Genomic DNA, 28,000 nt, shown 5'->3' on the forward strand with positions numbered 1-28,000 from the left:
AGATGAGCCGCGCATGGTAGCTACATAGGGTTAACAGCGCCCCCACTGGTAATCCGCAGGATCGCTCTTGGCGCTCACTTGGTCGATTTCTGCGGACCCCCGTGCGGAAATCCAGCGTGAAGAACAGCTCCCGACCTGGGACCGTCTCTGCAGTTAGCGGAGAGCTCCCTGGGATTGGCTCCGTAAGCACCAAGGACAAGGCTAAGAAACGTTTGCCAATGCTGGGTCCCTCTCAGCAAAGAACATCGTCGTTTTACAATCCTTGGGTTGAGAAATTCCTTAAAACGTGTTCCATTTTGTTGGCTCACTGAGATCTTCATGACTGGGGGGGGGGGGGCTGACAGTGGCCAGGGATTTGGCAAGGGAATGCTAATTTTTAGGGACTGGAAAGGGTTCTCTCGGTGGACAATTCAACTGCTGCTGGGCAGGGTGTGAGGCTCTGCAAATGAAGGTGAGAAAAATCACCGGCTTCAATTTGTGTTAAGAGATTAACGTTACAATCCACAGCTGAGGCTGCAGCTCTTGTATATGAGGACGGGTGAATGGCTTTGGAGAGAAGATGATCTCTAGCAATTTGCTATCACTGTTTGCATGCTTTAAATAAAGTGTTGTCCATGAATCTCCGAGTTCTCTCATCCAGCCCAAATCACGGATGGTGGCACTGCTCTTCTAAGCACAGTTTTAAAATTGTTGTGTCACCTGGTGTTTTCTTGGAAGTTCCAGATTGGAAAGCATCATGCCATTGTCACCCCATTCACAAAATGGCTCTAAATGCTAAGAACTTTAACAGAATTACCATTAACTTTAACAGAATTACCATCAAAGCTCATTGATTCTGTTGTCTGAATATCAAGTATTGTGATAAATAGGATATTCTAGTTCTTGTATAATAATTAGGAAACAGCAATTACATTTATAAAAGATGAATAACTTTACTATCAGCATTATTTTTAAAGATCAATTATTCTTCACTCTTTTTGTACTCAGAAGACCTATTGAATAGAAATGAGTTGCTTTCCCGTGGCTGAAATCATCACTGACTATATAAAAGTGTTCATAGAAATAGCAGAACTAGCCTAAATGATGCTGCCAAGGATGAAGTAAGGATGATTATATAATAAACCTGTGATCTCCATCCTGGTTACTAATGTACAAATTCCCCTAGTAATAAATGCATTCAAAAAACCACAACACAAGATAGGAGGAGCCTTCTTTGGGGACAGGCCTGGAGGGTGTTGTTCAGTGTTTCTGAACACTCCCAGATTGACTCTGTGACTAAATTAATAAGAATACAGTTGTAACATGGGCTGGAGCTCTTGAGTGCCAATGATGCACAGCCAGCACACATATAAAACCTATAGTGCAATTTTTACTTCTACATTCCAGTGAAATGCAATCACCATCATACATTTCCCAGGGAATATTTTAAAAGCAGAATAGCACCTTTTTTGAAACTCAGTCGGTCGGAGCCAGGGTGGAAGATCCTCTGGGATTAGGGATGCTTCCTTGAATTTTCATGATGGAAGGAAGGCAGAATTAAAATGAAATAAGTATGCACTGGGAAACTCCTCTTAATTCATTTTTCTTTGCTTTACCATTCTTCTGAAGGCAGCATGCGAGAGGGGCAGAAGCAGGACTTTAAAAACAAAGTCTAGTATGACCATAGTTATTTGAGGCCACAGATAGACCTCCTCCAGAATGGCAGCTGTGGTTGGACTTCTTCAGTTCCTTATGAAAACTTGCGTTTGATTTAGATGAAATGAGATGAGCAAGTTTGGTAACCTTTGGGCCATAGCTTAGAAACAGAGTATATGTTCTATATGTATATAAGGACCCCACTTCAATCCATGGCATAAGGAATGGCCTAAAATAAATCTGCAGCTAATCAACATAATTGAATACATCTACATGGACTTATGAGCCTCTTGTGGCGCAGAGTGGTAAGTGGCAGAAATGCTGTCTGAAGCTGTCTGTCCATGAGGGTGGGAGTTCGATCCCAGCAGCCGGCTCAAGGTTGACTCAGCCTTCCATCCTTCCGAGGTCGGTAAAATGAGTACCCAGCTTGCTGGGGGGTAAACGGTAATGACTGGGGAAGGCACTGGCAAACCACCCCGCATTGAGTCTGCCATGAAAATTCTAGAGGGCATCACCCCAAGGGTCAGACATGACCCGGTGCTTGCACAGGGGATACCTTTACCTTTACATGGACTTACTGGATGTCCAATGTGCTGTAAGATAGCCTCCATTTTATTTAATATGTGGAAGTTGGTTTAGAGGTTGGTTTAGATAGGATATTGAAAAAGATGAGGTGCAGTAATTGGTGGTCCAGGGGTATGCATCTACGTTATCCCATTCCCTTCTAGCAAAGAGATAATCCACCACAAAACAGTCAAAAGTACACATTGTTTAACTTTTGAAACAAAAATGGACATTCAGCTCTTGCCCAAAAGTGGCTATAAAATTATAAATGAAAGAAACCCACCCCCCTTTGTCTATGTAGCAAAGTAAATGGCTGGTTGTCATCACAACACTGAAATATAGGTACACAGTTTTATAAATATAATCCACTCAGTTCTGTAACATACAGAGTTGCAAAATTCATTTTCATCTGTGTAAGAAAGGTATCACATCAAAGTCCCTGATTAGCATTTTATGACCCTGCCTAAAAAAAGTTCTCAAAGATTTCTGCTCAGACAATAAAATATCTTGTATGTCAATCATATATTACAGTTGCATCCAAAATTGTTTAACCATGTACAAAATATTTGCAGAGACAAAAAGCCAGAATAATAAATCACAACTTCATACAAAAACAGAAGTATTGATGCGATTATAGGCAAAGGTATGCATCTGACCTCAGTCATAACTCTGGATGGAATTTAGCATCAAGTCCAGTTAACGACAGAAGGGCCACAATCACAAACTACCATCTATGGCATACACCAGCCCTGTCTAGAAACCTGGGGAACAATATTAAGTAGATTTACTTAGAAGTAAGTTCTATGTTATTCAGTGGGTCTTACTCCCAAGAAAATGCCCTTTCAATTGCAGCCTTACCTTAAAATAGATATTTATATATACGTACTATTCTCCTTCCCATAGCCTGATTGTAGATCATGCCGACAGTCTTTTCCCAACCTAATCCTGAGATCCCCAAAACAACAAGGTGCTTTAGCCACTATTGTTCCTGTCAGCAGTAGTTTAATCAGGCTCTGCAACCAGAATGTACTTCTGGTTATAAATGGTTATCAAAAGGAATAGTATAAAGCAGAAGTTGCCAGATGCAAAAACACTGAAAATGGACCTTTTCTTTTGATGCCCCTTGAAGTTTGATTTCTTATCCTTCACAATTATTCAGAGGGTACCTTGGCTTTCTTATGCCATGGCTCTCCTGTGCTTTTTCAGCTCAGTAAACCATGTCCTTTTCTTCTGACTGGAAATAAACAAGATATTCATTTAGCCCCTGAATTGCTTGGGACACCAACAAACCTCCACTCCCATCCTCCAAGACAAAATCTGAAATTATATTGTAGAAAGGTTTTATGGTACAAAAAAATTGACATGATGTTGATTGGGCTTTGTGGTTACTACAATAGTTCTTCATTTTAATTGTTCTTTCCCTGTACGATATTAGGCTCAATATGGCACAACTTGTGACTCACTAAGTCTCTCAAATATGGACCATGAGCAATTTGTGGCAGTTCACACCAAGTGGGGAAAAACACCTTTCTGTTGCCTGTCAAAGATCTTAAAAGAAGTCATGTTGCCAAGGTCTCGTTCTTGTATAGCTCCATGTGCTGTAAATTGCGCAGGGCTCCTCTCAAACTAATAATTCTTAAACAATGAATAAAGAGAAGATATGTATTAGTTAATCTAGACTTCTTTGTGTGTCTTTTATTTTCCTTCACATAAGGAAACCTTGGTGTCTCTTTCCACAACACCTACACATACATGATCACACACTGTGTTGGATGATGAATATATAAACAGTTTTTTTACCGTGCCTGCAGAGCTTGACAGCACCAGCAAGGCTAAAAAGAGTCATTCTTGGATTTCTCTAGTGCTCCTGTGATCAGGACATTACCTCAGCCAACTCCAAGACCTTACATGTGGACCACTCTCCTATTCTTACGTGGTAGGTTTTCCAGCTTTGAAGAGTTTGGGGGTGGGCAGGAAATATCTGGAGGATTACTAGGGAACTGAGCTATTGCTGTGCATGTTACATATTATCAGTGATTTCTTTTTCTCCTCAATAGGATGTAACAAATACAGTGAATGTGATTCATAGATCTGTTGTACAATACAGACAGCAAATCAAGGTGCATGGAAATCCAGAATAGCTGGAGAATCAGGACAGAACTGTGCCATTAGAGTTAAACTAGCACGAAGGGGGGAAATGTTGGCTTACTATACATTTTCCCCAATTGTTTTATAATGAGGCTACTCTAATTTCCCAAACATACAATGAAATGAAATTTCAACACTGGCCAGGCAATTCTCATCACAATTTGTGACCAACCCTATGTACATAGGACAGTAAATGGCTCATTTGCAGTGAGAGAGAATAGAATTTCCTAAACCAGAAGTCATCACAACATAACAGGACATTGTGCTGCATTCACTCCGGTGTCATCTCATTGGATTCTAGTGGTTACACTCAGCATGAAGCTGGGCCACAATTTACTATATACATTGAGTTCTGGCACAGATATCCTGTGTCTGCAATGGCCAAACTAGATTTTTCACATTTGATTCTGGGGCCTTTGATTTATTATGAATTAAAACTAATTCATTTAGTATTACTTGAATATGTTTGGGGGAAAGTCTCAAAACATTTTATTCACTGTTTACCACTTAAGGATTCAAGATACCCATCAACCTATATGAAATTACATAGGGAAGAATTTGGGGAAATGAAAAAGTTATCAGAATTTGGAAATAAAAACCCAGGGTCAAAAAATGGGAATGTGTTTCTTGATACAGATCAGACTGGAAGAACTGGGGGGGGGGGGAAGTTTAATATATGATACATTTCACCAATGAAAGGAAGGAAGACTTATCCAATGTGTGTTGCATTTTTGTACTATACAGTTGTTGTCCCCCCTTTTCTGCTTCTTTTTTTTAGTTACATCAAAGTTGTATGTAGGATCAATCTTGGGATTGCTTTTTTAAGTATTTCATTTTTGTGCCAGTTGTTTAAGGAAGTATTATTCTACTTGCACTGATCTATTTACCAACTGATATTTACTAGTATATTCTATTTTCTCCAATGCAAATTTTATTTCGTTTATAAAAAGTGTCTTTTTCTAAGAGCTGTGCCACATAACTGATGAAGAAGGGATAATTCTCTGCTTTTGTTTGCTGTGCAGGACATCAGATCTGACAACCACATCAGGTGCCCCTAATACTTATAATTTACGGGGCTTAAAGGAAATAGGCTTACATTTTTCTGGAAAAGGGTTGGGTGTCATACAGAACTGTTGGGGTGGAAGTTTTTTCCTGATCCATGATACCATGGAAGAGTTAAATTTCTCCTGCTTCCAAGAAAAGCTTTTGAATAAGGCAGCTAGGATGTTACAAGGAATGGCACAAATTTCCCAGGATGACAATTGTTAATGGCAGTAATATTTTTAAACCACTCTCCTAAGATCAGAGTTTTCAGATGTTGAAGAAAGTTAGCGCATAGGTAACTTATTTAATTGGGTAGATGTTCTGAAGGGCCAAGAACAAGCCACACTGAATTTTCCCTTGTGTCATCCTCACTATAGAGAAAGTCATGGGAGGGGAGATTGCTCTGTCTTTGAAGTAAAATTTTGCAGTGTTCCAAGCATTGTCTCCAATGGAAGGGTTGTGACAGGAGACAAAAAACCTCTACTTTGCTCAAGGAGAGCCAGGAAAAGGCTTTCAGCTTTAAAGGAAAAGCCTTTCCATGGCTACTTTGATCTGCCTTTTTCTCTGCTATGATCCACCTACAACTGGGTGAGGTGTAAGAAGAAATCTGAAATTTGTATCTCACTGTCTTACATCCCAGCTGAAGAGTCATTCTGAGGCAAGCAGACCTCAGCAGTGAGACCCTAATTTAGCAGAAGGGGAAGGGCTTTGGAAAGTCAGGTTTCTGTACCAAGAAATAGAGGGGGGAAATTTAAGAGCCTGTCCTGAGGGCTTATTTCATGGCAGTAATGTCCTATGGAGCATTGATGTCAGAGCGTAAAGAGAAGGGTATAGAAATTCAGATCTTTTCAGGTCATTGTGGCAGAAGAGGAGGATGCAAGAGACATACAAATATGTATCTACATATAATTTTAAATGCACACTTATATTTGGCATGGTTCTTTTTTCTTTTTGGACGGAATGTTAAAATTCTAGGCTTAAAAAAGTACAACAAGAAGTTGAAGATAAAAGAGCATCCAGTAAGGCCACATGGCAAGTTCATCAAAGTGCAGGTCTTAACCCAGGAGAACACCCAAAGAATCCTGCAGAAAAGGCGTGGGAGTGGGCAATCCACTCTGCTCCTAAAGGTCCATGTCTGTGGTACCAGATGAGGTCTTCAGTGGAACAGAGTCAAAACCATCAGATGTTCTCTGAAAGGAACATAAAGGGCAGTGTGAACGGAAGAAAGCTGCTTGGTCTTCCCTGTGACCTTAGGTCTGATTTACACATAGGGCTGGCAAGGCCAGGGCTTCACTGGGTGACTTTGCATGGACTCAACGTCTCATTTCTACTGTGCTATAGCAAGCTATGCAAAGTTGCTACACCTGCTTAGTGAGCAGGCCTGGACAAGGGCTGCAGGGACTGTAGATCTCTGGCGTGCAAGATAAGTACGCAGAACTCCTTTGCACAGCTTGCAGCACAGCTCCTAAAGCCTCTGGAAAGTCAGCAGGGAAGTACTTTCCCTCACTAATGCCGTCTATTTAGTAACAAAGCAGAAGCTCGGATCCTATACCTTTGCTCTGCACTTAGGGAGGTTCTGAAGCTTGCTTCTCCTCGCGCTACATGTTTCCATTTGTACAATTCCAATGTTTTTCAATGAACCCAAAGTGTCTAGCATGAGAGGAAGTGAGCTCCACAGTGGAGAACTGCCCCTGCAGCACCTAGAGCAAAGGCATAGGATCCAAGCCACTGGGCAGAGTAGTTCTCAGCTCTGCAAAAACCACCAACACCTCTCCCTCCAACTGCCTCCAGGCCCACTATTCTTAGCCTGCTGCATCACATCAGACTGACATGGGGCTGTAGGAGCTCTCTGAGTTCTGCAGGGCCTGCAAGATGGAAGTCTTCCACCAGGCATTTGGTTGAGGCTGGGTAGTGGAACATCAATCAGGCTCCCCCCTTGAACTACCCCACCTTTGGTGGGAGACGGTGTTTCCAGCCATTGCATGGCAGAAGGATGAGATGTTGTTTGGGATTGTTTGTTCTTTTGGTTCGGTTTTAATTGTATTTTTTAATTGTTGTGAACCGCCCCAAGTCAGCTGGCTGGGAGGGGCGGTATATAAGTCCAATAATAAATAAATAAACAAAACAATAAACATTGGCACCATGTGGTTTCCAATCACCCACTTTCCATTTCCCCTCCCTCTTTTATGTGATCATCCCAAACCCTTTTTGGTGCAATATCTTAGTTGTTGTTGTTGTTGTTGTTGTTTTATGGCAACTGGCCTATTGCTACAGCTTAATGATGTGGTGGTATAAAAAGAGCCTCCAAAGCCCTCCAGTAGCTCATGGGGAAGGGAAGGAATGGTGACTGGGGAGGAAGTGAGAACAGGAAAATCTGGGGAAACTATTGGTGAGCCTGTGTTGCTAATGTAAATGCCATACTGCACTTGTAGTGGCAACAGAAGAAACACAGGAAAATTATCATCACTTTCCAGATGCAGCCCTGATTCAAACAAAGCAAGTACGTACAGATGAACATCCGCAGATAACTTTACAAAATATTTTTCAGTGAGAATGTGACATTTGGATCAACAGTGGGAACACCTAGCTTATCTTTAATGGCAAGGAAGAGGGGAAAACTCACACACCCAGTAAATTCTTATAATTCATTCTAGGCCTGAAATTTGAATCCATAGGTTCAAATTTCCATGGCTCTTCCTTGGTTCTCCCCAGGTAGACTCTTTCAGAGAATCCCTGAGCTCCAGTTTTTGGTAATGAAAGTGACCAAAGGCAAGCAGGTGACATGTTATTCTAAACTGCACAATAAAACAGCCCCTTGTTCTAGAGACATGCCAAGCTCAAGGGATTTTCTGTGTCAGATGATGACCCTGAATTTGCAGTTGTATTTAATATCACTTAGCATGACTCCAACACACATCCAGTCTCCTTGCAGGTACAGGCAGGAAGCTTTATCCCCTCTCCCTGCATGCCATGGTCTTAATCTAAATTCACTTCCCACATGTCTGCCCTGTGGGCACTGCAACATGTGACTCAGTTATGTCACTCAGTTGGTTTGTTTTCACACACAGGGACAAATGATAATGCCATCTACAATTAATCTCTATCTACCTGGAAGACTCCTCCTTTTAGTTTATTGAGGGCATCCCTACACACAGATTCCTGCCAAGCCTGACTGTAGCTAAGAGAAGCCTACAGGAAGACAAACATCCACATTAGAAAAGAAGGGGGAGAAAACAAGCATTGTACTATTAACTAGAACAACAGTCAGAACAACTAGAAATCCAATTGCACGTGCAAGTGGACATTGAGAATGCAAAACATTGACAGGTGTAGCCAAGGGTAAGGATGTCACAGTAGGAATGCAAATGAAATTCAAGACCAGCCTGTAGTGACTGTTCTTTTACACCAGGGATGGTTAACTACAGTTGATATATTTCTTGAGGGGTGTGTGTGTCCTTTTCAATTTGGTTACTCAAGTCTGTCAAGACATTGATGGGTGTGTGAGGGCTCACTGAAGAATGAGGCCCCTCTTCACTTTCTCCCTCACCTATAATCTTGAGGCTCTCTCCCACATACCACAGCATGTGTTGGCTGAGATCATTTCTTACAAGCAGCCCTGAGTCAAAAATCAAAAGATTTTTATTACTATTGAAAGGCCTATGTCAGCCTTGGAGGTGCATTGCCTGTTAGGTGGTTCAAGAGTGTGTCTACTCAAGATACTGCTTTGACAGTTAAACAAGATATCTTAGACATCTGTCAGGTTAGATCACTGCTGGGAGCCCAACCCAACAAGGTCTTAGTGATTTCCTCCTGACCCTTATAGAAGGTGGCTCTCCCAGGCAACTTACCTTAGTCGTGAAAGCCTTTATTTTGCCAAAGAGCGAATTCTTGCTTGTGAATATCAGGTCATCTTCTACATCTTCTCCTTCCATAATGGCACAACTGTCAGCAGCAGGCAGTTCACTGTCCTTGGCACCTGAATTCATCACCAGCTTGGAATATTTATATTCTAGCCTTTGGAGATAACAAACAGATAGCTAGAAAGACAAACAAGGGCTGCATCCATCAGATAGATAGTGCCCTACCTAATAATTTGAAAATCTAGAGATGTGATGTTCTATTGCACTCTTTGAGGAAACAGATTGTTTTCAATCTCTACCTTTATTCACATTCTTGTTGATAAGTTTATGTTCACCACAGAAGGTGGCAGAGAAACATTTTCTCCCAGAGGCTTCTCAACCAGCATTATCTGGTCTGTGCTTTCCTGGAACCTCTTCTCGTTTCTCTCCAATCCTGCTTCTGAGACAGGCACAGCTGGAATACATGGTAGCATGATCACTACTCTGTCTTCCATTAACAGACAGAGAGGCTCTGGGGTTCATAAGGAGAGCTTGCATCAAATTAAGAGCGGTATAGAGTTTTTTTTCCTGCAAGGTGTTGTCGTATCCATTCGGACTCCATACTGCTTCAGAGTATCCTGTCTTTCTCATGTTCTCCTGAGTCATTCATTGTTACCTCTCATTTTCTCTGATATTTTACAGGTTCTTTTAGAACCACTCTTATCTGCTCTTTTTCTAGCAACTGAACTTGAGTCATGTTCACTCCCATGTGTGATATTTCCTGTGCTTTTGTTGGTTCGTTCTGACTGGACCATGACTGTGGTACAAATCTTTGGTGTCTTCCCTTTCCCCTGCCTTGGTAATGAGGAATTTTTATCTCTCATGTTGGCAAATTTTCAACTTTTTGTTTGCTCACCTAATAGAGATCTATCTTTACATTACTATAAGAAGGCATAGGAGCTATCACTGCTTTTCCCATGTGCTTGCAATAATTTGTTTTGCCAAAACCATTTGCTTCCTTGCCCCTTGGGAAGACACAAGAGGGCTCATTGTTCTTTCTTGTCACTCACTCTTTACCTTTGTCCTTGGCTGCCTTGACACCTTGAACCCACCCCTTCTCATCCACAGAAAGGATTCTTTTCCCTGTGTAGCCAAGTCTGTGATTCTGTGAAGTCTTTGATTTTTTTAAAAGGTCCTGATAACAATATACTTCTATATGATACATCTGTGCCTTTATTCTTAGCCAACCACAGACGTTTATATGACTAAACATTACCTACTGACTGCATGAAAGCAACTGACTATATGGATGAGCAACTGACTCATCTCCATTTACTTGCTATTTATTGATGGGGGGGGGGACTAAAACTAGTTTGTAGCCCTTAATATTCAACAATTGGGGTAAATCATTTTCCCACAAGGACAATATGGTAATTCTATGCATGCCTACCCCCTCTTCCAGCAGTATATTGATACAGGGCATATGAAACTAATGTGTGGGGGGGAGAAGAATTGGTGCAGTGGTGATGCTGATGATAACAACAGACTTGCTCAAAATTCCTGGATTTTTAAAGAAATATCTGTAAGAAAATAGATACAGCCACTGGAAAAATGCAGATATAGTGGAATCCCTGAGTTTAATGTGATTCAGATGCTAGCATATCAATTGGTAAGAAAAGCAGGAATAAACCATGCATGCAGAGAACCTCTACGCTGGCAGATGTTCATTGGTTTGGACACTTAAATGAAGCATTTATGTACTAAACTCAGTTTAGAAAGGAAAATATGATATATCTCTTTCCTTGGTTAGGATAGGGATATGATACAGCTACAAAATAGTACAAGTAACATGCAAGAGAAGAAGGAGGATTTACAACTCACTTCTGGTTTTTCTTCCAGAAATAGCAAGTCAGGACAGTCAGAAGGACAGCAGCACAGGCCCCAGCTGAGATGCCCACTTTGAGCCAAAAGTCCATTGTCTTGCAGATGCTGACTTTTTGCTCTGGGAGGGGAATGCCACCTGCACACAGCTTTGGCTCCCGCCACACATACGTGGTTCTCTGTAGGAGGAAAAGTAGAGAGGTCCTCTTTCTAAGACATCAGCAGTTTAGGAGTAGGATTAGTACAATTTAATTATTTTTAAGTAGCATCTGAAACAGTTGTAGACCAAGAAAGCAGGGCAAATTAGATGAATACAAAGATTTCATAACAGTAGAACAAAATTGACAGTGCATTGTTGCTGTGACAGTATTAAAGTATAGCAGTGCTGAGACAGTTAAGACTTTAATCCTCAGCAAACTTATCTGGATGAAAGTCACACTAAAATCACTGCAACCATGCAGAGTAAACATGCTGATATGTCTTGTAGAAATAATTGTTCCCTCCAGTTTGGTAATTCTGTTTGTAGATACACATTCATGTGTTGACCACAGTGCTGGAGTAGCAGTCAATGGCTCATTTTAACAGTACAGTAATTGTACATTAATGTGTGTACCTCATGGATCTTGGAGAGGGGGAAAAGAAATTAGCAAAGAAAGAAAGACTGAGTTCCTACCTGAATTCCACCCACACAGGCACTGATGATGGCATGGTAATCATCCGTAGAACAGAGCGGACAACCTTCAACTGTCTCCCACAGGATGTGAAAAGTGCATCCATCACAGGTTCCTTCAGGGCACTTGCTGCAAGGAAATTATAAGAAGTCTTCTTATATGAATTGAGACCAACGGGCCCATTATCAACATGTCTGAATACCTAGTTACTGATGATGTCAGGTACTGGCTCTTATTCAGGCTGGATTCCAGGGACTAATACTTCATACAGTTCCTGAACTATGCTATTAAGACATAACCCATCTAGAAGCAATTTGAAGTCCAAAGGTTCAGAGAAGCTCCATGCTAGGAGAACTTATCTGCTTTTCTTCCTGCTCACAATACATATTTGTTTTTTAAAGGGGTAATTATTATTTATCCTGTGGCACAGTGTTGCCAGGAGATCCTAAGATTTTCTGGCTGCCAGGCAGGAGATGTTTGAAGGTAGTTTGCCATTTCCTGTCTCTGTAAGGCTGAGAGTAATGTGATTGGGCCAAGATCACTCAGCAGATTTAATGGCATGAGTGGGGATTCGAACCTGGATTTCCAGGTCCTAATCTGACACTTTAACCACTACACCACACTCTCTGTGAAAGGATATGATGTTCAGAACGTAAAGAAACTGATTTGCCACAGCTAGTCTCAGAAATATATTTAGACATACTAGGTTTTTAAATTTAACAGATGTGATTATGACTCTTAGTAGGAAGAGATATAAAATTGAGGAATCTGAGGAAACACTGAAAAAAAAAACTATGTAACTTTCCCCCCTTTGAAATGAGTGAGAAGGTAGTCACTAATTCAACATATATAATATGAAATCCAAGAACTTCAATTTTTCCAATGGAAATTTTGGAAAGCACTGGGGAAAAAAACCATCTTAGGCAAGTTTGTTTGTTTTTTGAAATGTACAAAATGCTTTCAAAGACATCTGCAGCATTCAGTTTTTCAAAAGGAAAAATATGGACAAGCTGGGAAACACTGGAAAAGCACTATTTATTTAAAATGAGTGAATTGTGTTAAGAGGGCATGTGGTATTGCACTTGGCTGATATATCTGATATTAGTGCTGCAGATATTTGCAACTTTGATTATAGAAAACAAAGGCACTGATTCTTTTATATACCATGAATATATCAATTAATAGATTTTTGTGCTATTATACATGACATTTCATGTAATCAAAGCAGCAAGTTTAGATTTGATAGGAAAGTCAGTGTTGCAAACCTTTCAGTTTCCATTCAGATTACATTTCCTTCTGGGGAAAATGTTTTTTTTAATATTATGGCTTCAATGTTTTTGGAAATTTTACATCTCTGAACAGGAATAATTCAACATTACACTGTATAAATGTATAAGCAATGCTCTAAACCAGCGGTCCGCAACCTTTCGGCTGCCGTGGACCGCTGCTCCGGAGTGGGGCGAGAGGGCGGCCTGGGGGCCCTCGCACGCATGGCAGCCCCAGCGCAAATGCGCATGCGCGGACTGCCGCAAACACGCATGCGCGGCAGTCCGCGCACGCACGTTTGCGCCGCCGCCATGCCGCGGCCGCGACTCCCCCTCCCAGCCCCTCCGGGCCGCGAGCAAATCGGCCGCTAAAGCCTCGAGGGGAAGTCTGACCGCTAAAGCGGCCGATTAGCTTGCGGCTCGGCAAGCTTCTCTCCCCCCCCCTCCCGAAACAAGAAGCTTGCCAGGCCACGAGCTAATCGGCCGCTTTGGCGGCCGATTTGCTCGCGGCCTGGCGAGCTTCGCGCTTCGGTGGGGGGAGGGAAGAAGGAGCCACGGCCCGGCGCCAAGGCCTTCGTGGCCTGGCACCGGGCCGCGGCCCACAGGTTGGGAACCACTGCTCTAAACAATAGAAAAGGCTGATACCCTCGTTGAGGCATGGAAGGAGGAGAAGAAAAAAAGTTGGATTTTATACTCTGCTTTTCACTACCTGAATAAGTCTCAAAGTGGCTTACAATCACCTTCTTGTCCTCTCCCCACAACAGACACCCTGTAAAGAAGGTGGGGCTGAGAGAGCTCTGAAAGAAACTGCCATGTGAGAATAATCCTAATAGGAATGTGACTAGCCTAAGGTTACCCAGCTGGCTGCATGTGGAGGAGGGGGGGGGGAATCAAACCCGGATGCTTTTAACCACTACACCAAGCACGGTCTTCAGATTCAGAAATCAGTAATGGAATTTAAAGCAAGAAAATTTGTTATGATAAGTGGATAGGAAGACAGACACAACTCAGAACAGTGTTTTTTTTTTGGGGGGGGGGAATTAGGAATTAACTCCTTTTTTAACTGAGTTGCCAACTGGCCTGAAGAAAAAACATTCTGCCCCCTTAACAGAGGCTTGTGTGGAAATAGCTGGCTGAAGATTTTCAGGGCAACAAGATGAATTGCATCACCTGGTAAATAACATCTCACGTGAAGCTGGCATGGCCCGTCAATGTCAGTTTTATCTGTTCAGACTGGCACTGGCTCTTCAGGTTCTCAGACAAAGATCTTTTGCATCACCTACGGTATGACCCTTTTTATTGGCTATCTGGGGATTGAACTTGGGATCTTTTCCATGGCCAGCAGATATTCTAGTCACCACCCCCTCCCCGTCTCACTAAACCTCTGTTAAAGGGACAGACCATTTTTTCTTTCTTTCAGGCATTCAGGCATTCCTAAATTTTAAGGTACATCTATATGTGTCTAAATTGGATAGCAATACACTATAAATCCTGTATCCTGTATATTTGATCTCTGATTTTAGTGAGAGTGAGTCTCAGTATGAGAATGAGTCTCCTTCATTCATTTTTGCCAAAGTTGTTTCAACTTCTAGACTGCTCCAATTTGGGGCAGACTACGATTATTAAAGGGCACAGCTCATAATGAAACAAACATCTGGAGAGCTCTTTAACTTACGTTGGCACAGACAGACTTCCAGGGGACTTTAGAGGATCACATCTTACTCTGATAGCAGTGGCTCTCCCATCATTACAAGTCTGGGTCACATCATTGGACCTGCAGGTAAAGCATATGTGTCATGTTATGACAAAATATCTTCTCCAGTTTGACAAAGCATACTTGGTATGTGTCCTACAGAGGTGAAATTGCAGACTTCATCCTATAAATTGCAATCTAACCAGTCAATCCCGTTTTCTGACTTTCTTCCCCACTTCCGTCCTCCTCAGATGATTCTATAACATTGATATGTTGAGGGGGGGGGCAGCAGGACCATATCTATCTTTTTTCCTCACAGAGATATGCCTTTTTTCTTATATTTCTCCAGCTAGAGACTGGGAATTCATCACAACATAGCAGAGCTATATCAATATATGAGGGCCATTAAAAAATAAGGAGTGTGCTGAGATGCCACCAGTAATGGCACCAATGATGACAGAATCCTTTCTTGAAAATCCTAATTATTTAAGCCACTTGCAGAAAAAAAGAAAATAAACTGACTCCACAACTGTGAAATGGCACTGGGATGACAGACGTGAAAGAAAAATTGTCCAAACCAATTCTAATGCTTATCAACTCCCAAGAATATTAGGAGTAAGTGAGTTTGTGGGAAAAGTCTCTATCTGCAGCTGAGCTACTGCAATCCACATCATGTTGCTCTTCCAAAGCAGCAGCAACAACAAAAAGACTCTCATTTGTAAACTAAACTGGAGAAACAACAGCAAGGAGAAAACCAGGAATGGATGTGAACACCACAGATAAATGTGTTTGAGTATAGAAAGGGAAACTGTTAAATAAATTTCAATATCAGCTAGAAGAATGGGGTGGGGAAGAATGTCATTTTTGCCTCTGGCTCATGCCATGGCAACTTAACTAATGTTCTAAGATCCTCTTGGGTGGCCAGTTGGCTCTTTCCCCCAAGATCCCTCCTTCCAGATTTCTCAAGGTCCATCAGGCTCTTAGGTCTGGTCTTATCACGTTCTGAATATTATCACTGCCTTTTCCTGCCTCTAGGTGTTAAGTTGTAATCATGCATACTCTTTGAAGATAAGGGGGTACCTTCTGTAAGATCACAGACTGTGGAAAGAAGAAGAAGAAGAAGAGTTGGTTCTTATATGCCGCTTTTCCCTACCCGAAGGAGGCTCAAAGCGGCTTACAGTTGCCTTCCCATTCCTCTCCCCACAACAGACACCCTGTGGGGTGGTTGAGGCTGAGAGAGCCCTGGTATCACTGCTCGGTCAGAACTGCTTTATCAGTGCTGTGACTAGCCCAAGGTCACCCAGCTGGATGCATGTGGGGGAGTGCAGAATCGAACCTGGCATGCCAGATTAGAAGTCCGCACTCTTAACCACTACACCAAACTGGCTCTCTCACCAAACTGAAACAAGTGGCATGAGAGGCAAGCTGGGAATGAGATCTGCTTCAAACTTCTGTATGTTATTAGCTTCAGTAATGAAGCATCTAATGTAACCGTTAGTGGTTTCTTCAAATAAACTACTGAAGTTTTGCCTTAAATTCTGAGTTTGCCTTCTTGGGGAGAATTGCCAAGGAGCATGACAGGAAAGCTGTTATCCTCTGCATGATTATGTGCTTTCTTCTTGGAGAAGCTTTGTGTGGTGATAGTAGCGAGCTGTTTATGCTGGTCTATCTAGCTGTTCTTTTAACGTCTGTTCAAATAATTATCAGGCGAGATTAATGTTATACTATAATAAGTTTAAGCATTCCACTTCCAGTCATTAAAGGGGCAAGTCATTTTTTCCTGCCCAGTTGGCTATTTTGAGGGGAATGGTAGGCTTGATAACCTACACATCTTGCTTGGCGCTCCCACAGAATTACTCCTGATCTCCACACTACAGAGAAAATGTCTGCTCTGGAGTTTGGACTCTATAGAACTGTAACCAAGATAAGTCCCTCCCATCACCAAAGTGCACCCTTCTCAACTCCATGCCCAAATCTCCAGGAATTTCCTAACCGGAGTTGGCAACTCATGGGGATGGAAAGTTGTGTGTGTCACAGGAGAGGAGAGAATAAGTGTGTATGATGATTTCCTGGAAAATTAATAAGGAACGGTCCCCTTTCCACCTCGTCCTGTGTGTGGTTTCACCTCAGGAGCCACCATTTTATGTCTGGTTCTGGATGGTGGATCTTAGTCTTGCTAGTCTGCCTTTCTCTGCTGTATAGGAAGCTGGAAACTTGCATTTCCTAATTCTGCAAAGCAACTGGCACTTCTGCCTTGCTCTCTAGTGACCACAGTAGTCTAGCTCACACATGAACAGGCTCTAGAAAACAAAGACTCAAAACTTCCCGGTACTGCTGATGATGGTTCACAGACAAGGGTGTGCCACAGTAAAATGGGTAAAGCCTACCTTTAGCAATCTTGCAGCTTACCTGAAATAGAATATCACATCTGATAATCCCACATTCTCTGGAGCAAAATAGTCAGCAGGAGAAGTTATATTGTCCAGGGTAGACTCTGTAGTTACCCCTAAAAGTTAGAAAAGATAATGAGGAGGAACTACATAGAGATATGTTATGGCCTGTTCCTCAGCTTACACCGCCTTCCCCAATCCTAAAACAATCATATGAGATAGTTTCCCAATATTGAAACAATGGCACTGGCTTATTATTAGACTGTGGGTTAAGTTTTAGCCTTTATGCTGACGCAATTTAGGTCTGGGGCATCTCACTGAACATCTACCCCAATAAAGTGTAGCAAAGACTTTCAATATGGATGTCAGCCTCCAGATGGGATCTGGGAATCCCCCAGAATTACAGCTCATCTCCCTGGAGAAAATGACCACTAAGAAGGTGGGCTGAATGGCATTATGCTCCATTGAAGTCCCTCCCCTCCCCAAACTCTGCCCACTGCAGATTCCACCCCCAAAGTCTCCAGGTTTTTCACAAACCAGAGCTGGAAACCCTAACTCCCAATGTCAGCCTGCTCTTCCCCCCTCCTTTGGGTAATGGGAAAAAAGATAAAGAACTGCCAGCATCACACATGATGCTTTCCCTGGAAGTGACGTCACATCACTCCAGGAATTGCCTGAAATGCTAGAGTTTCTGGTGATTCCTGGAGCAACATGATGTCAATTCCAGGTTTTCCCCAGAACTGACATCACTCCACACACCCTGTGAGCACCTCCCTCTCTCATCCCCATCCTCCTGTAGGTGCTAATTCATCTGCTGGCAAGCCGCCTACATGAACCCTTAAGGCCAGCTAATGAGGCTTTGCTCAAGGTTTCATTTCACAGCAGAGTTATCAACTCCAGCCCAGGAAATTTCTGGTGATTTTGGAGAAGTGCTGTGGAGGGGGTGAATGAGGAGAAATTTCACCTGGAATCTATGATAAATTTTACAAAATGTGTGTGTTACCTTTCTGCCCAGCCAGGCCAACCAACTTAGCTAACAATTAAAACATAATAAAAAAATATAATAAAAACAGTTCATAATATTAATTGACTTCCTTACAAATTCAAATAAGGATCAGAGCACCAGGTAAGATTTGACACAGACATGGTGATAATATATGATCTTCAGCTTTAGGATTCCTAACTCCTGACATTAAAAAGAAATTTGAGACTCGTGGCCTAGGGCTGCCAAATTCTTGGGAGAAAAAAGTCCCATCTTCTTAATAGAAGCTTAACAACCTGTTCTTTATCTCCATGCCATGAGGTATAAAGTGCCCATTTCCACACATTAAATTTCCATTAAAGAGACAAGCCATTTTTCTCTGGATCTTTGGCAATCCTACATGGAGCTAGAGGGTGAAAGCCAGAAGTTTCAAGCAGATCCGGAAATAGAGCTGAGAACAATAGCTGTCTGTTTATTCTTCTTGCTGTACTGCTAAATAAATAACAGTTGAAAGAAGAAAAAAACATCATCCCTGCTTTTCCAAACCAGAAAAATCCAGTGGGATGAGGGAAGGGTAGTACCAATTGGACAAGATACTAATTAGTGTGTTACCCAAATGGTCATGCTTTTGGACAAAGCACACATATAATTCTTGCAGTCTGTCTAAAGGGCTTGGAAGCTGGAGTGAAAGCTGGAGTGACAGGCATCCACTGCCCAGCACACCCAACATCCCACCCGCCCACCACAGCCTCTTTAGGCCTCTTTTCAAACTATATGAACATTCCCTGTTTCTCTCACCTACGAAGCGGTCTGCGAGGCTCACAGGCTGTGATGACATTACCGATTTGTATCCCATCATGTCAGAAGGGACAATGATGGATTGGCATACGTAGGAGGTAGCTGATTTGGAAGAATCTGCCTCCTTGCCCGGGATATGGATGTCTGTGACATTGTCTGTGCAGGTAGCCAACTTCCTTCCCTGAAAGAGACAAGAGAGATTATCATAGAATCAAAGAGTTGGAAGGGGCCATACAGGCCATCTAGTCCAACCCCCTGCTCAACGCAGGATTAGCCCTAAGCATCCTAAAGCATCCAAGAAAAGTGTGTATCCAACCTTTCCTTGAAGACTGCCAGTGAGGGGGAGCTCACCACCTCCTTAGGCAGCCTATTCCACTTCTGAACTGTGAAAATTTTTTTCCTGATATCTAGCCTATATCGTTGTACTTGAAGTTTAAACCCATTACTGCGTGTCCTCTCCTCTGCAGCCAACGGAAACAGCATCCTGCCCTCCTCCAAGTGACAACCTTTCAAATACTTAAAGAGGGCTATCATGTCCCCTCTCAACCTCCTTTTCTCCAGGCTGAACATTCCCAAGTCCCTCAACCTATCTTCATAGGGCTTGGTTCCTTGGCCCCAGATCATCCTCGTCGCTCTCCTCTGTACCCTTTCAATTTTATCTACGTCCTTCTTGAAGTGAGGCCTCCAGAACTGCACACAGTACTCCAAGTGTGGTCTGACCAGTGCCGTATACAATGGGACTATGATATCTTGTGATTTTGATGTGATGCTCTGTTGATACAGCCCAAAATGGCATTTGCCTTTTTTACCGCTGCATCACACTGCCTGCTCATGTTTAGTTTACAATCCACAAGTACCCCAAGGTCTCGTTCACACACAGTGTTACCTAGAAGCGTATCTCCCATCCAGTAGGCATGCTTTTCATTTTTCTGACCCAGATGCAGAACTTTACACTTATCTTTATTAAATTGCACCTTGTTCTCATTTGCCCATTTTTCCATTGTGTTTAGATCTCGTTGAACTCTGTCTCTATCTTCCAGAGTATTTGCCAGTCCTCCCAATTTGGTGTCATCTGCAAACTTGATGAGTAGTCCCTCCACCCCCTCATCTAGATCATTAATAAATATGTTAAAAAGTACCGGGCCAAGCACCGAGCCCTGAGTTACCCCGCTACTCACCTCTCTCCAGTCTGATGAAACACCATTGACAACAACTCTTTGAGTGCGGTTCTCTAACCAATTCCCTATCCACCTGACTATCTGAAAATCCAGATTGCAGTCCTTCAATTTATCCATCAGAACATCATGGGGAACCTTGTCAAAAGCTTTACTAAAATCCAAGTAAATGACATCAACCGAATTTCCCCGATCCAGCAAACCTGTTACTTGGTCAAAAAAGGAAACCAGGTTGGTCTGGTTTGGTTTATCTATCTATCAGGTTGGTCTGGTTTGGTCTGGTTTATCTATCTATCTATCTATCTATCTATCTATCTATCTATCTATCTATCTATCTATCTATCTATCTATCTATCTATCTATCTATCTATCTATCTATCTATCTATCTATCTATCTATCTATCTATCTATCTATCTATCTATCTATCTATCTATCTATCTATCTATCTATCTATCTATCTATCTATCTATCTATCTATCTATCTATCTATCTATCTATCTATCTATCTATCTATCTATCTATCTATCTATCTATCTATCTATCTATCTATCTATCTATCTATCTATCTATCTATCTATCTATCTATCTATCTATCTATCTATCTATCTATCTATCTCACCCTTCTGTACGGCTCTGGGAGGTTTACAGAGAATGCCACATGGTAATTGCATAGGGTAATTACAATATAACATAAAAAGGATCTCCTCCGTTTATCTAGAGAGCCAAAGCCCAAGGAATATTATAAGGTAAAGTTCATTTAAGTATTTGAAAATATTTAGAAATGTGATAATTAATTTTGTAGTACTTTGTATACTTGTATATTGTTGAAATAATGAAAAATTATCATTACGTTATACAGTTGAGAGCGCATTGGTTTAAGATACACTGGATTACATGAGAATGAGAATTAGAGGGGTGAGATTTATTTAATGTTTTGTTGGAATAACAATAAGATTTTACTGCCGTATATATCAAAATATATTAATTGCATGTAATATATCTGTGAACAGATTTCTGAGATGGAGCCATTGAGGAAAGTTTGTGGATTTAAAACCCAAATCCTGTTTTGGCTTGTTGTTGTTGTTGTTATGTGCGAAGTCGTGTCCGACCCATCGCGACCCCATGGACAATGATCCTCCAGGCCTTCCTGTCCTCTACCATTCCCCGGAGTCCATTTAAGCTTGCACCTACTGCTTCAGTGACTCCATCCAGCCTCCTCATTCTCTGTCGTCCCCTTCTTCTTTTGCCCTCGATCGCTCCCAGCATTAGGCTCTTCTCCAGGGAGTCCTTCCTTTTCATGAGGTGGCCAAAGTATTTGAGTTTCATCTTCAGGATCTGGCCTTCTAAAGAGCAGTCAGGGTTGATCTCCTCTAGGACTGACCGGTTTGTTCGCCTTGCAGTCCAAGGGACTCGCAAGAGTCTTCTCCAGCACCAGAGTTCAAAAGCCTCAATTCTTTGACGCTCGGCCTTCCTTATGGTCCAACTTTCGCAGCCATACATTGCAACTGGGAATACCATAGCCTTGACTAAACGCACTTTTGTTGGCAAGGTGATGTCTCTGCTTTTTAGGATGCTGTCTAGATTTGCCATAGCTTTCCTCCCCAGGAGCAAGCGTCTTTTAATTTCTTTGCTGCAGTCCCCATCTGCAGTGATCTTGGAGCCCAGGAAAATAAAATCTGTCACTATCGCCATTTCTTCCCCATCTATTTGCCAGGAATTGAGAGGGTCGGATGCCATGATCTTTGTTTTCTTGATGTTGAGTTTCAAGCCAACTTTTGCACTCTCCTCCTTCACCCGCATCAACAGGCTCTTTAGTTCCTCTTCACTTTCTGCCATTAGAGTGGTATCATCTGCATATCTGAGGTTGTTGATATTTTTCCCTGCAATCTTGATCCCAATTTGTGACTCCTCTAATCCCGCATTTCTCATGATGTGCTCCGCATACAAGTTAAATAGGCAAGGCGACAGTATACAGCCTTGCCGAACTCCTTTCTCAATTTTGAACCAGTCAGTGATTCCATGTTCAGTTCTCACTGTTGCTTCTTGACCTGCATATAAATTTCTCAAGAGACAAATAAGATGCTCTGGTATTCCCATCTCTTTAAGAACTTGCCACAATTTGTTGTGCTCCACACAATCAAAGGCTTTAGCATAGTCAATGAAGCAGAAGTATACGTTCTTCTGGTACTCCCTAGCTTTCTCCATGATCCAGCGTATGTTGATAATTTGATCTCTAGTTCCTCTGCCTCTTCGAAATCGGTCCACATATTGCTGGAGCCTAGCTTGTAGGATTTTGAGCATAACTTTGCTAGCATGAGAAATTAGTGCAATGGTGCGGTAGTTTGAACATTCTTTGGCATTGCCCTTCTTTGGGATTGGAATGTAAACTGACCTTTTCCAATCCTGTGGCCATTGTTGAGTTTTCCAAATTTGCTGGCATATTGAGTGTAGCACTTTTACTGCATCGTCCTTTAAGATTTTGAATAGTTCAACTGGAATGCTGTCACCACCACTAGCTTTATTGTTGCTCAGACTTCCTAAGGCCCATTTGACTTCACATTCCAGGATGTCTGGCTCCAGGTCAGTAACTACCCTATTGTGGTCATCAGGGATGTTAAGCTCGCTCTTGTATAGTTGTTCTGTATAATTTTGCCACCTTTGTTTAATATCTTCTGCTTCTGTGAGGTCCCTACCATTTTGGTCCCTTATCATACCCAACTTTGCATGAAACGTTCTCTTCATATCTCCAATTTTCTTGAAAAGATCTCTGGTCCTCCCCATTCTATTGTTTTCTTCTATTTGTTTGCACTGTTCATTTAAGAAGGCATTCTTATCTCTTCTAGCTTTTCTCTGGAATTCTGCACTGTTTTGGCTTGACCTAAGACCAAATTCCTCAGGCCAGGAATTTGGGGGTGACTATTGATTCTTCCTTAACACTCAAGGCTCAGGTCAGGAAGGTAGCCGGCCAGGCGCCATCTGCACCAAGCTTGGCTACTAGCGCCCTACCTGTTATCCGAATACCTGGCCACGGTGATCCATGCAACAGTCACCTCCAGAATAGATCTCAGTAACTCATGCTACGCTGGCCTGCCCTTGCGCCTGATCCGGAAGCTTCAACTGGTGCAGAATGCAGCTACTAGGGTCCTCACAGATACATCTTGGAGGGCCCATATCCAGCCTGTGCTGAGGCAGCTGCACTGGTTGTCAGTCATTTTCCGGATCCAGTTCAAGGTTTTGGATCTGAACTTTAAGGCCTTACGCAGTCTGGGCCCTGCATATCTGAGGTACCGCCTGTCATCCTATGCCCCCCACAGGGCCTTGCGCTCTGCGGGTACAAACTTATTGGTCATTACCGGCCCCAAAGAAGTGCACCTGGCCTCGACCAGGGCCAGAGCCTTTTCGGTCCTGGCCCCAACCTGGTGGAATGAGCTCCCAGAGGAGCTGTGGGCCTTGTGGGAGCTTTCAGCGTTCCGCAGAGCCTGCAAGATGGAGCTCTTCTGCCAGGTCGTGGGATGAGGCTGGCCCACATGGATGATCTGACTCCCCTTACAGTGACAGTAGCATAGTCCATCTGGCAACCTCTGTTCTCCCCCCCCCCCTATAGTGGGTTACTAAGGGGCAGTGTAGATATGAGCTGTGTTTTTGCCACATCTCGTCTTGTTTTTATTATGTGAGGAATTGTATATGATTCGTTTTTATATGTTTTATTGTATGGTTTTAATGGTTTTTTTATATGCTTGTAACTTGCCTCGGGCCTCTGGGGAAAGAAAGAAAGAAAGAAAGAAAGAAAGAAAGAAAGAAAGAAAGAAAGAAAGAAAGAAAGAAAGAAAGAAAGAAAGAAAGAAAGAAAGACATTGAGCAACAATAAACATTGTTTATTTAAAATCATTTTATTATCTAAGCACCTGGAGGTCGGTCTTTCTTCTTCATTTGTGCCCATCTAAATGTTGGCAACCCTATGCTCTTCAGGTATGAACTTTTCTATAATGCTAACAATTTAAACAGAAGCTTCTAGAAACCCTCTTCATATGTTAAACCTTATGATTCACACAGGCACATATTTCAATAAATGTCTCGTAACTGCAGTTGTACATGCACACAGACAAGTTACAGCAGCCAGAAGCAGAAGGAAGGTGCTAAGAAATCCTCAGTGGCTGTGAGACAACATTGAACTGAACAGCTATTCTGGCAATAGAAGGGATCCATTTGATGAGCCATTTTAAATGTTTTATGGCGCTGTGTGGAGCTACTTCCATTAGGAGACATTTCTTGAATGTCTCAAAATGTTCATCATGACATACAGAGAGAGGCCTTCACCTCATATGAGTGCTACATCTACTTACATGATTGCCACAGAGGCTGATGTTGAAGTGATGAAAATACTTCAGCCCTTTGGAAGTGAAACTTGGCTCCCCTGAAAAGGATGTGGTATTGGCCAAGGCTGAGAAGTCATATTCCAGAGTCCTGCCTTCCACACTGACTGAGAAATGACAGTCGTTGTAACAGAGAGAATGGATCTGGGAAGAAGAATATTATACAGTTTTGCTTTCTTTCCATGGCGCTGAGAAGTTGCCAGTTTCCCCAACAGTTTTTGAAATTCTGTTTACTTTGAGAGAAGGGGACCCTAAACTGATGGATGATTCTAATGGCAGCCAGGATCAGAGCCATACTGCTCAGGAGTCGTGCTTGCCAATAGCATAGTGCAACCATGGAACCATGTGGATAATTACTCCAAACAGACTGAGTGGAGAGTGCCATTTCCATTCTGGCAATATGTAGCCTTTTTCATATTTCTGAATACACATTTTTAACAACTCTCTGGGTTATTTTAATAAGCCCCTTTGGATGTATACTTGCCAGGTTTTCAGTCTGAGAAATATGAAGCTGTTAAACCAAAATTAATACACTGTAAGTATTTTTTCAATTAAATCTGATTTTAGGTATACAAAATATTTATTAAGCAGCTACTATGAATAACTGCTGCCTACCCTTTTCTCCAATATCTAGGATAGGAATGGCTTACGTAATGTATAACTGGTATCATTTCAGAGCTCAATAGTATCAGAATTTTACAAACCAATTAGTCCTCTTTGGAGTGAACTGGGGTTTAGAATAGTTTATGAAGATTAACACTGAACTTGCACCAGCTTTACTTTTCTTGGTGGACGATTGACAGCAGCCCATATCCTCCCAGTGTGTCCTGCTGCTCCTCTTCATAGTTGTGCAGTTTCCAACCACAAAAAGAAGCAACAGAAACACTCATGAAGAACAATTTTCCTCTGCCATATGAAGCAATAAGCTGGGCTGTTACTCAGAAGATAAGATGCTGGCTAAGATGTCTCCTGATTGTCACCTTACATGGAGCCTTGTCCAGCCAATAGATCTGCCACAACCCTTCATGAATACAGATGGTTTTATAAACTGCCTTGGCTCATTAATATGTGGCTTTGGACAACAGGACTTGTCTGCATTCTAATGTACATCATGCACTTATTTACAGATTTCTGCCAGTGAACTCTAGTTTAACTCACAACCATCAGCTGTTACAGCTGAAGAATAATTAGCCATAAGGTGGACAACAGCACCTTGTTGTTTTGTGTACCAGGGCCACAAGGGATGCAGGCCTGACTGCCATAGGGCTGGTGAGCTTTCAGGTAAGTATTTGGCGGGCATGGATAGCAGCCACCGGAGTCTCTGTCAATGTAGTGCCCAGCTGGGCAGGAGGTACAGGATGAGCCCGAGGATTCCAAAGCACACTGCCGGCAGTAAGAAGCAACACCGTCTATGACATTGGTCACGTTGACAGAGTACAACCTGGCAACATTGTTTGTGTATTTTCTACCCTGAAAAGAAATGGAAATTGTTATTGTAAGTGCCTTGAATACACAGAAGTGCTTCATAAGGAGAGGGGGGATGGTGTCAGGAAAAGGAGAGTGTTGCAGGGAGTACCATACAGTTTTCACTGTAGCCTTCCCCATTTGCTAGACACATAAACAGCCAAGATTCTTGATGTGGAATCCCTCCATTAAAATGATAAAGAATAGGCTGTGAACAAGATTTCTTAGGAAGTAAGAATCCCTTACTGCTTCATGGTATGCTGTTCTCTGGAAGGCCCACGTGAAGCTTGTCGTGGCATTTTTCTCAATGATGTATGTGTAGGACTGCTTTCCCTTAGGACCAGCCCAGATCTCCACAGGCGTATCGGTTCTAGAATTCGTACCCTGTCAGACAAAGTTGGTAAAGAGTGGGCAATGATTTCTGTTTAAAGAAGACTTCATCGCAGATGCACAACTATGATATTTTCAAAACTTAAGGATGAACTAGGGGAGTCAGTGCATCTTGATCTTTGTAAATCTTCCCCAAACCAGCTGAAAATTAAGGGAAGTAAGCTATGAAATGCCCAGCCAGAGGAAAGGATGCTGTAGTATCTACGAGAATGTTCCATGCATACCCACTGGAGCTCAAGTGACACTGACACGGCACCCAGAAAGCACAGGAACGAGTCCTCACATGCCCGCTAGTTGATTCTGTGCCACTTCTCACGTTTCATAAAATTAGTTGGCACACCATGAGTATATATGCATTGTGAGAGGCGAATGTGAGAATGTGAGAGGCAAATATGCTTTTTTCAGCTACATGTTGATAAGATGAATGCATATGGCTAGACACCACCTAGAACAGTGGAAGCCACAGCAGACAAAACTGAAAACTGCATCTGCCAAGGAAAGAAATAATAGCTTTTTAGTACAGGATTCCAAAGGTGAAAACCAGCTGAGAAACATATCCCTTAAAAAAATGACATAGCCAGCAGAAGCTGAAGGGTTGTATTCCTTTGACAGCCTGTTTTGTCCCATGAGTGGAAAATGCCAAAGAAAACAAAACGGGGGGGGGGGGGGACATCTCCTTTGGAAAGAGGAAGAAGTAGCTGGACAAACTTACCACCATGAAATAAAGCTTACAATTCACGCTGCAGATAGTTTCAAAGACAAATGTGATTCTTGCTATCTCCTTGTTCTCTGAGTCCTTTGTCACTGATTGTGGGGGGCTACAAGAGAATAAGCCAAACTCAGTTTGTCTTTACTTCTCAAGATGCTGGTGAAAATTTGGTGGAGGGCAAGATGGGAGAGCAGGAACCAATCAGTATGCTTTACATCAGTTATTGAGTTTGATAAGATTAGTATCCAGTCAGAAATTTCCCATAAAGTTCTCAGAAGACCTTCCCAACTGTAATGCATTCTAAGAGGCCAGTACTAGGGATGGTTGAATACCAGAGTGGTATGTTTACTGGCTGTAAACAGAAAAGCAAATTTTTAACCACTTAGGCTGTTTGTGAACAGTTCAAATGTGTTAGGTTACTTTCCATGTATTCAAGCAACAGAGTACACACAGTGCAATCGATAGTGTTTCACATATGCATTTTTTCATGCAGCCCAACGGATGTCTTACTTCCCCCTCTCCTGTATGGACCTGCTCTGGCTGTGCACCATTCAGCAGCCAATCATATAAAGAAATAGTGAGCTGATCAGTCAAATGAACATCACACTTTTCAAGAAGTCTTATGTTTTAGTGCTTACTTAAGTTTGTGCAATCAACATTATTTCACACATACACATTTTTGCATTATGAGAGGTATTGTTCCCTCTCCCTCATTTCGCTACCTAACTCTACCATTTGTTCAGACACACAAAAAAAGGCCATGAAGTAAAACTCCACCGCAAAGTGAAACTTTACCAGCACAACTCTAGTGCTGTTCAAGCCAGATGGCAGATAGGCAAACAGATTAAAATTCTGCTCATAGGAGATTGCAACTGCCAAACGTGGCATATTTTTCTATTGTACGTGTTTGCAATCAAGGTCGTAGCTTTCCTCATCAGCACTCCATCTACAAGCATGTATTGAAATCATGGCTACTGC

The 28,000-nt window shown here is 42.2% G+C and overlaps 2 protein-coding genes across 5 annotated transcripts in view; one reads left to right on the forward strand and one right to left on the reverse strand.

Moving 5' to 3' along the window:
* Positions 1 to 28,000, forward strand: part of RPL10A (ribosomal protein L10a) — a 486,091-nt gene that overhangs the window by 102,382 nt on the left and 355,709 nt on the right. The window lies entirely within an intron of this gene.
* ELAPOR1 (endosome-lysosome associated apoptosis and autophagy regulator 1) overlaps positions 2,384 to 28,000 on the reverse strand; it is a 74,864-nt gene continuing 49,247 nt past the window's right edge. For 3 of the 4 annotated variants that reach the window (XM_077334238.1, XM_077334236.1, XM_077334239.1), the window contains exons 12-23: positions 27,026 to 27,131; positions 26,170 to 26,307; positions 25,672 to 25,929; positions 24,430 to 24,603; positions 18,911 to 19,091; positions 17,150 to 17,246; positions 14,723 to 14,821; positions 11,785 to 11,911; positions 11,112 to 11,290; positions 9,240 to 9,405; positions 8,500 to 8,580; positions 2,384 to 6,581 (exon numbers count right to left, since the gene is read on the reverse strand). In XM_077334238.1, the coding sequence (XP_077190353.1) occupies positions 6,513 to 6,581; positions 8,500 to 8,580; positions 9,240 to 9,405; positions 11,112 to 11,290; positions 11,785 to 11,911; positions 14,723 to 14,821; positions 17,150 to 17,246; positions 18,911 to 19,091; positions 24,430 to 24,603; positions 25,672 to 25,929; positions 26,170 to 26,307; positions 27,026 to 27,131 (1,675 nt within the window). In that variant the 3' untranslated portion in view covers positions 2,384 to 6,512. The remainder of the gene's footprint in view (positions 6,582 to 8,499; positions 8,581 to 9,239; positions 9,406 to 11,111; positions 11,291 to 11,784; positions 11,912 to 14,722; positions 14,822 to 17,149; positions 17,247 to 18,910; positions 19,092 to 24,429; positions 24,604 to 25,671; positions 25,930 to 26,169; positions 26,308 to 27,025; positions 27,132 to 28,000) is intronic. The other variant, XM_077334237.1, reaches the window with a different exon arrangement.

Source organism: Paroedura picta, chromosome 4 (assembly GCF_049243985.1).
Source record: "Paroedura picta isolate Pp20150507F chromosome 4, Ppicta_v3.0, whole genome shotgun sequence".
NCBI classification, from domain to species: Eukaryota; Metazoa; Chordata; class Lepidosauria; order Squamata; family Gekkonidae; genus Paroedura; species Paroedura picta.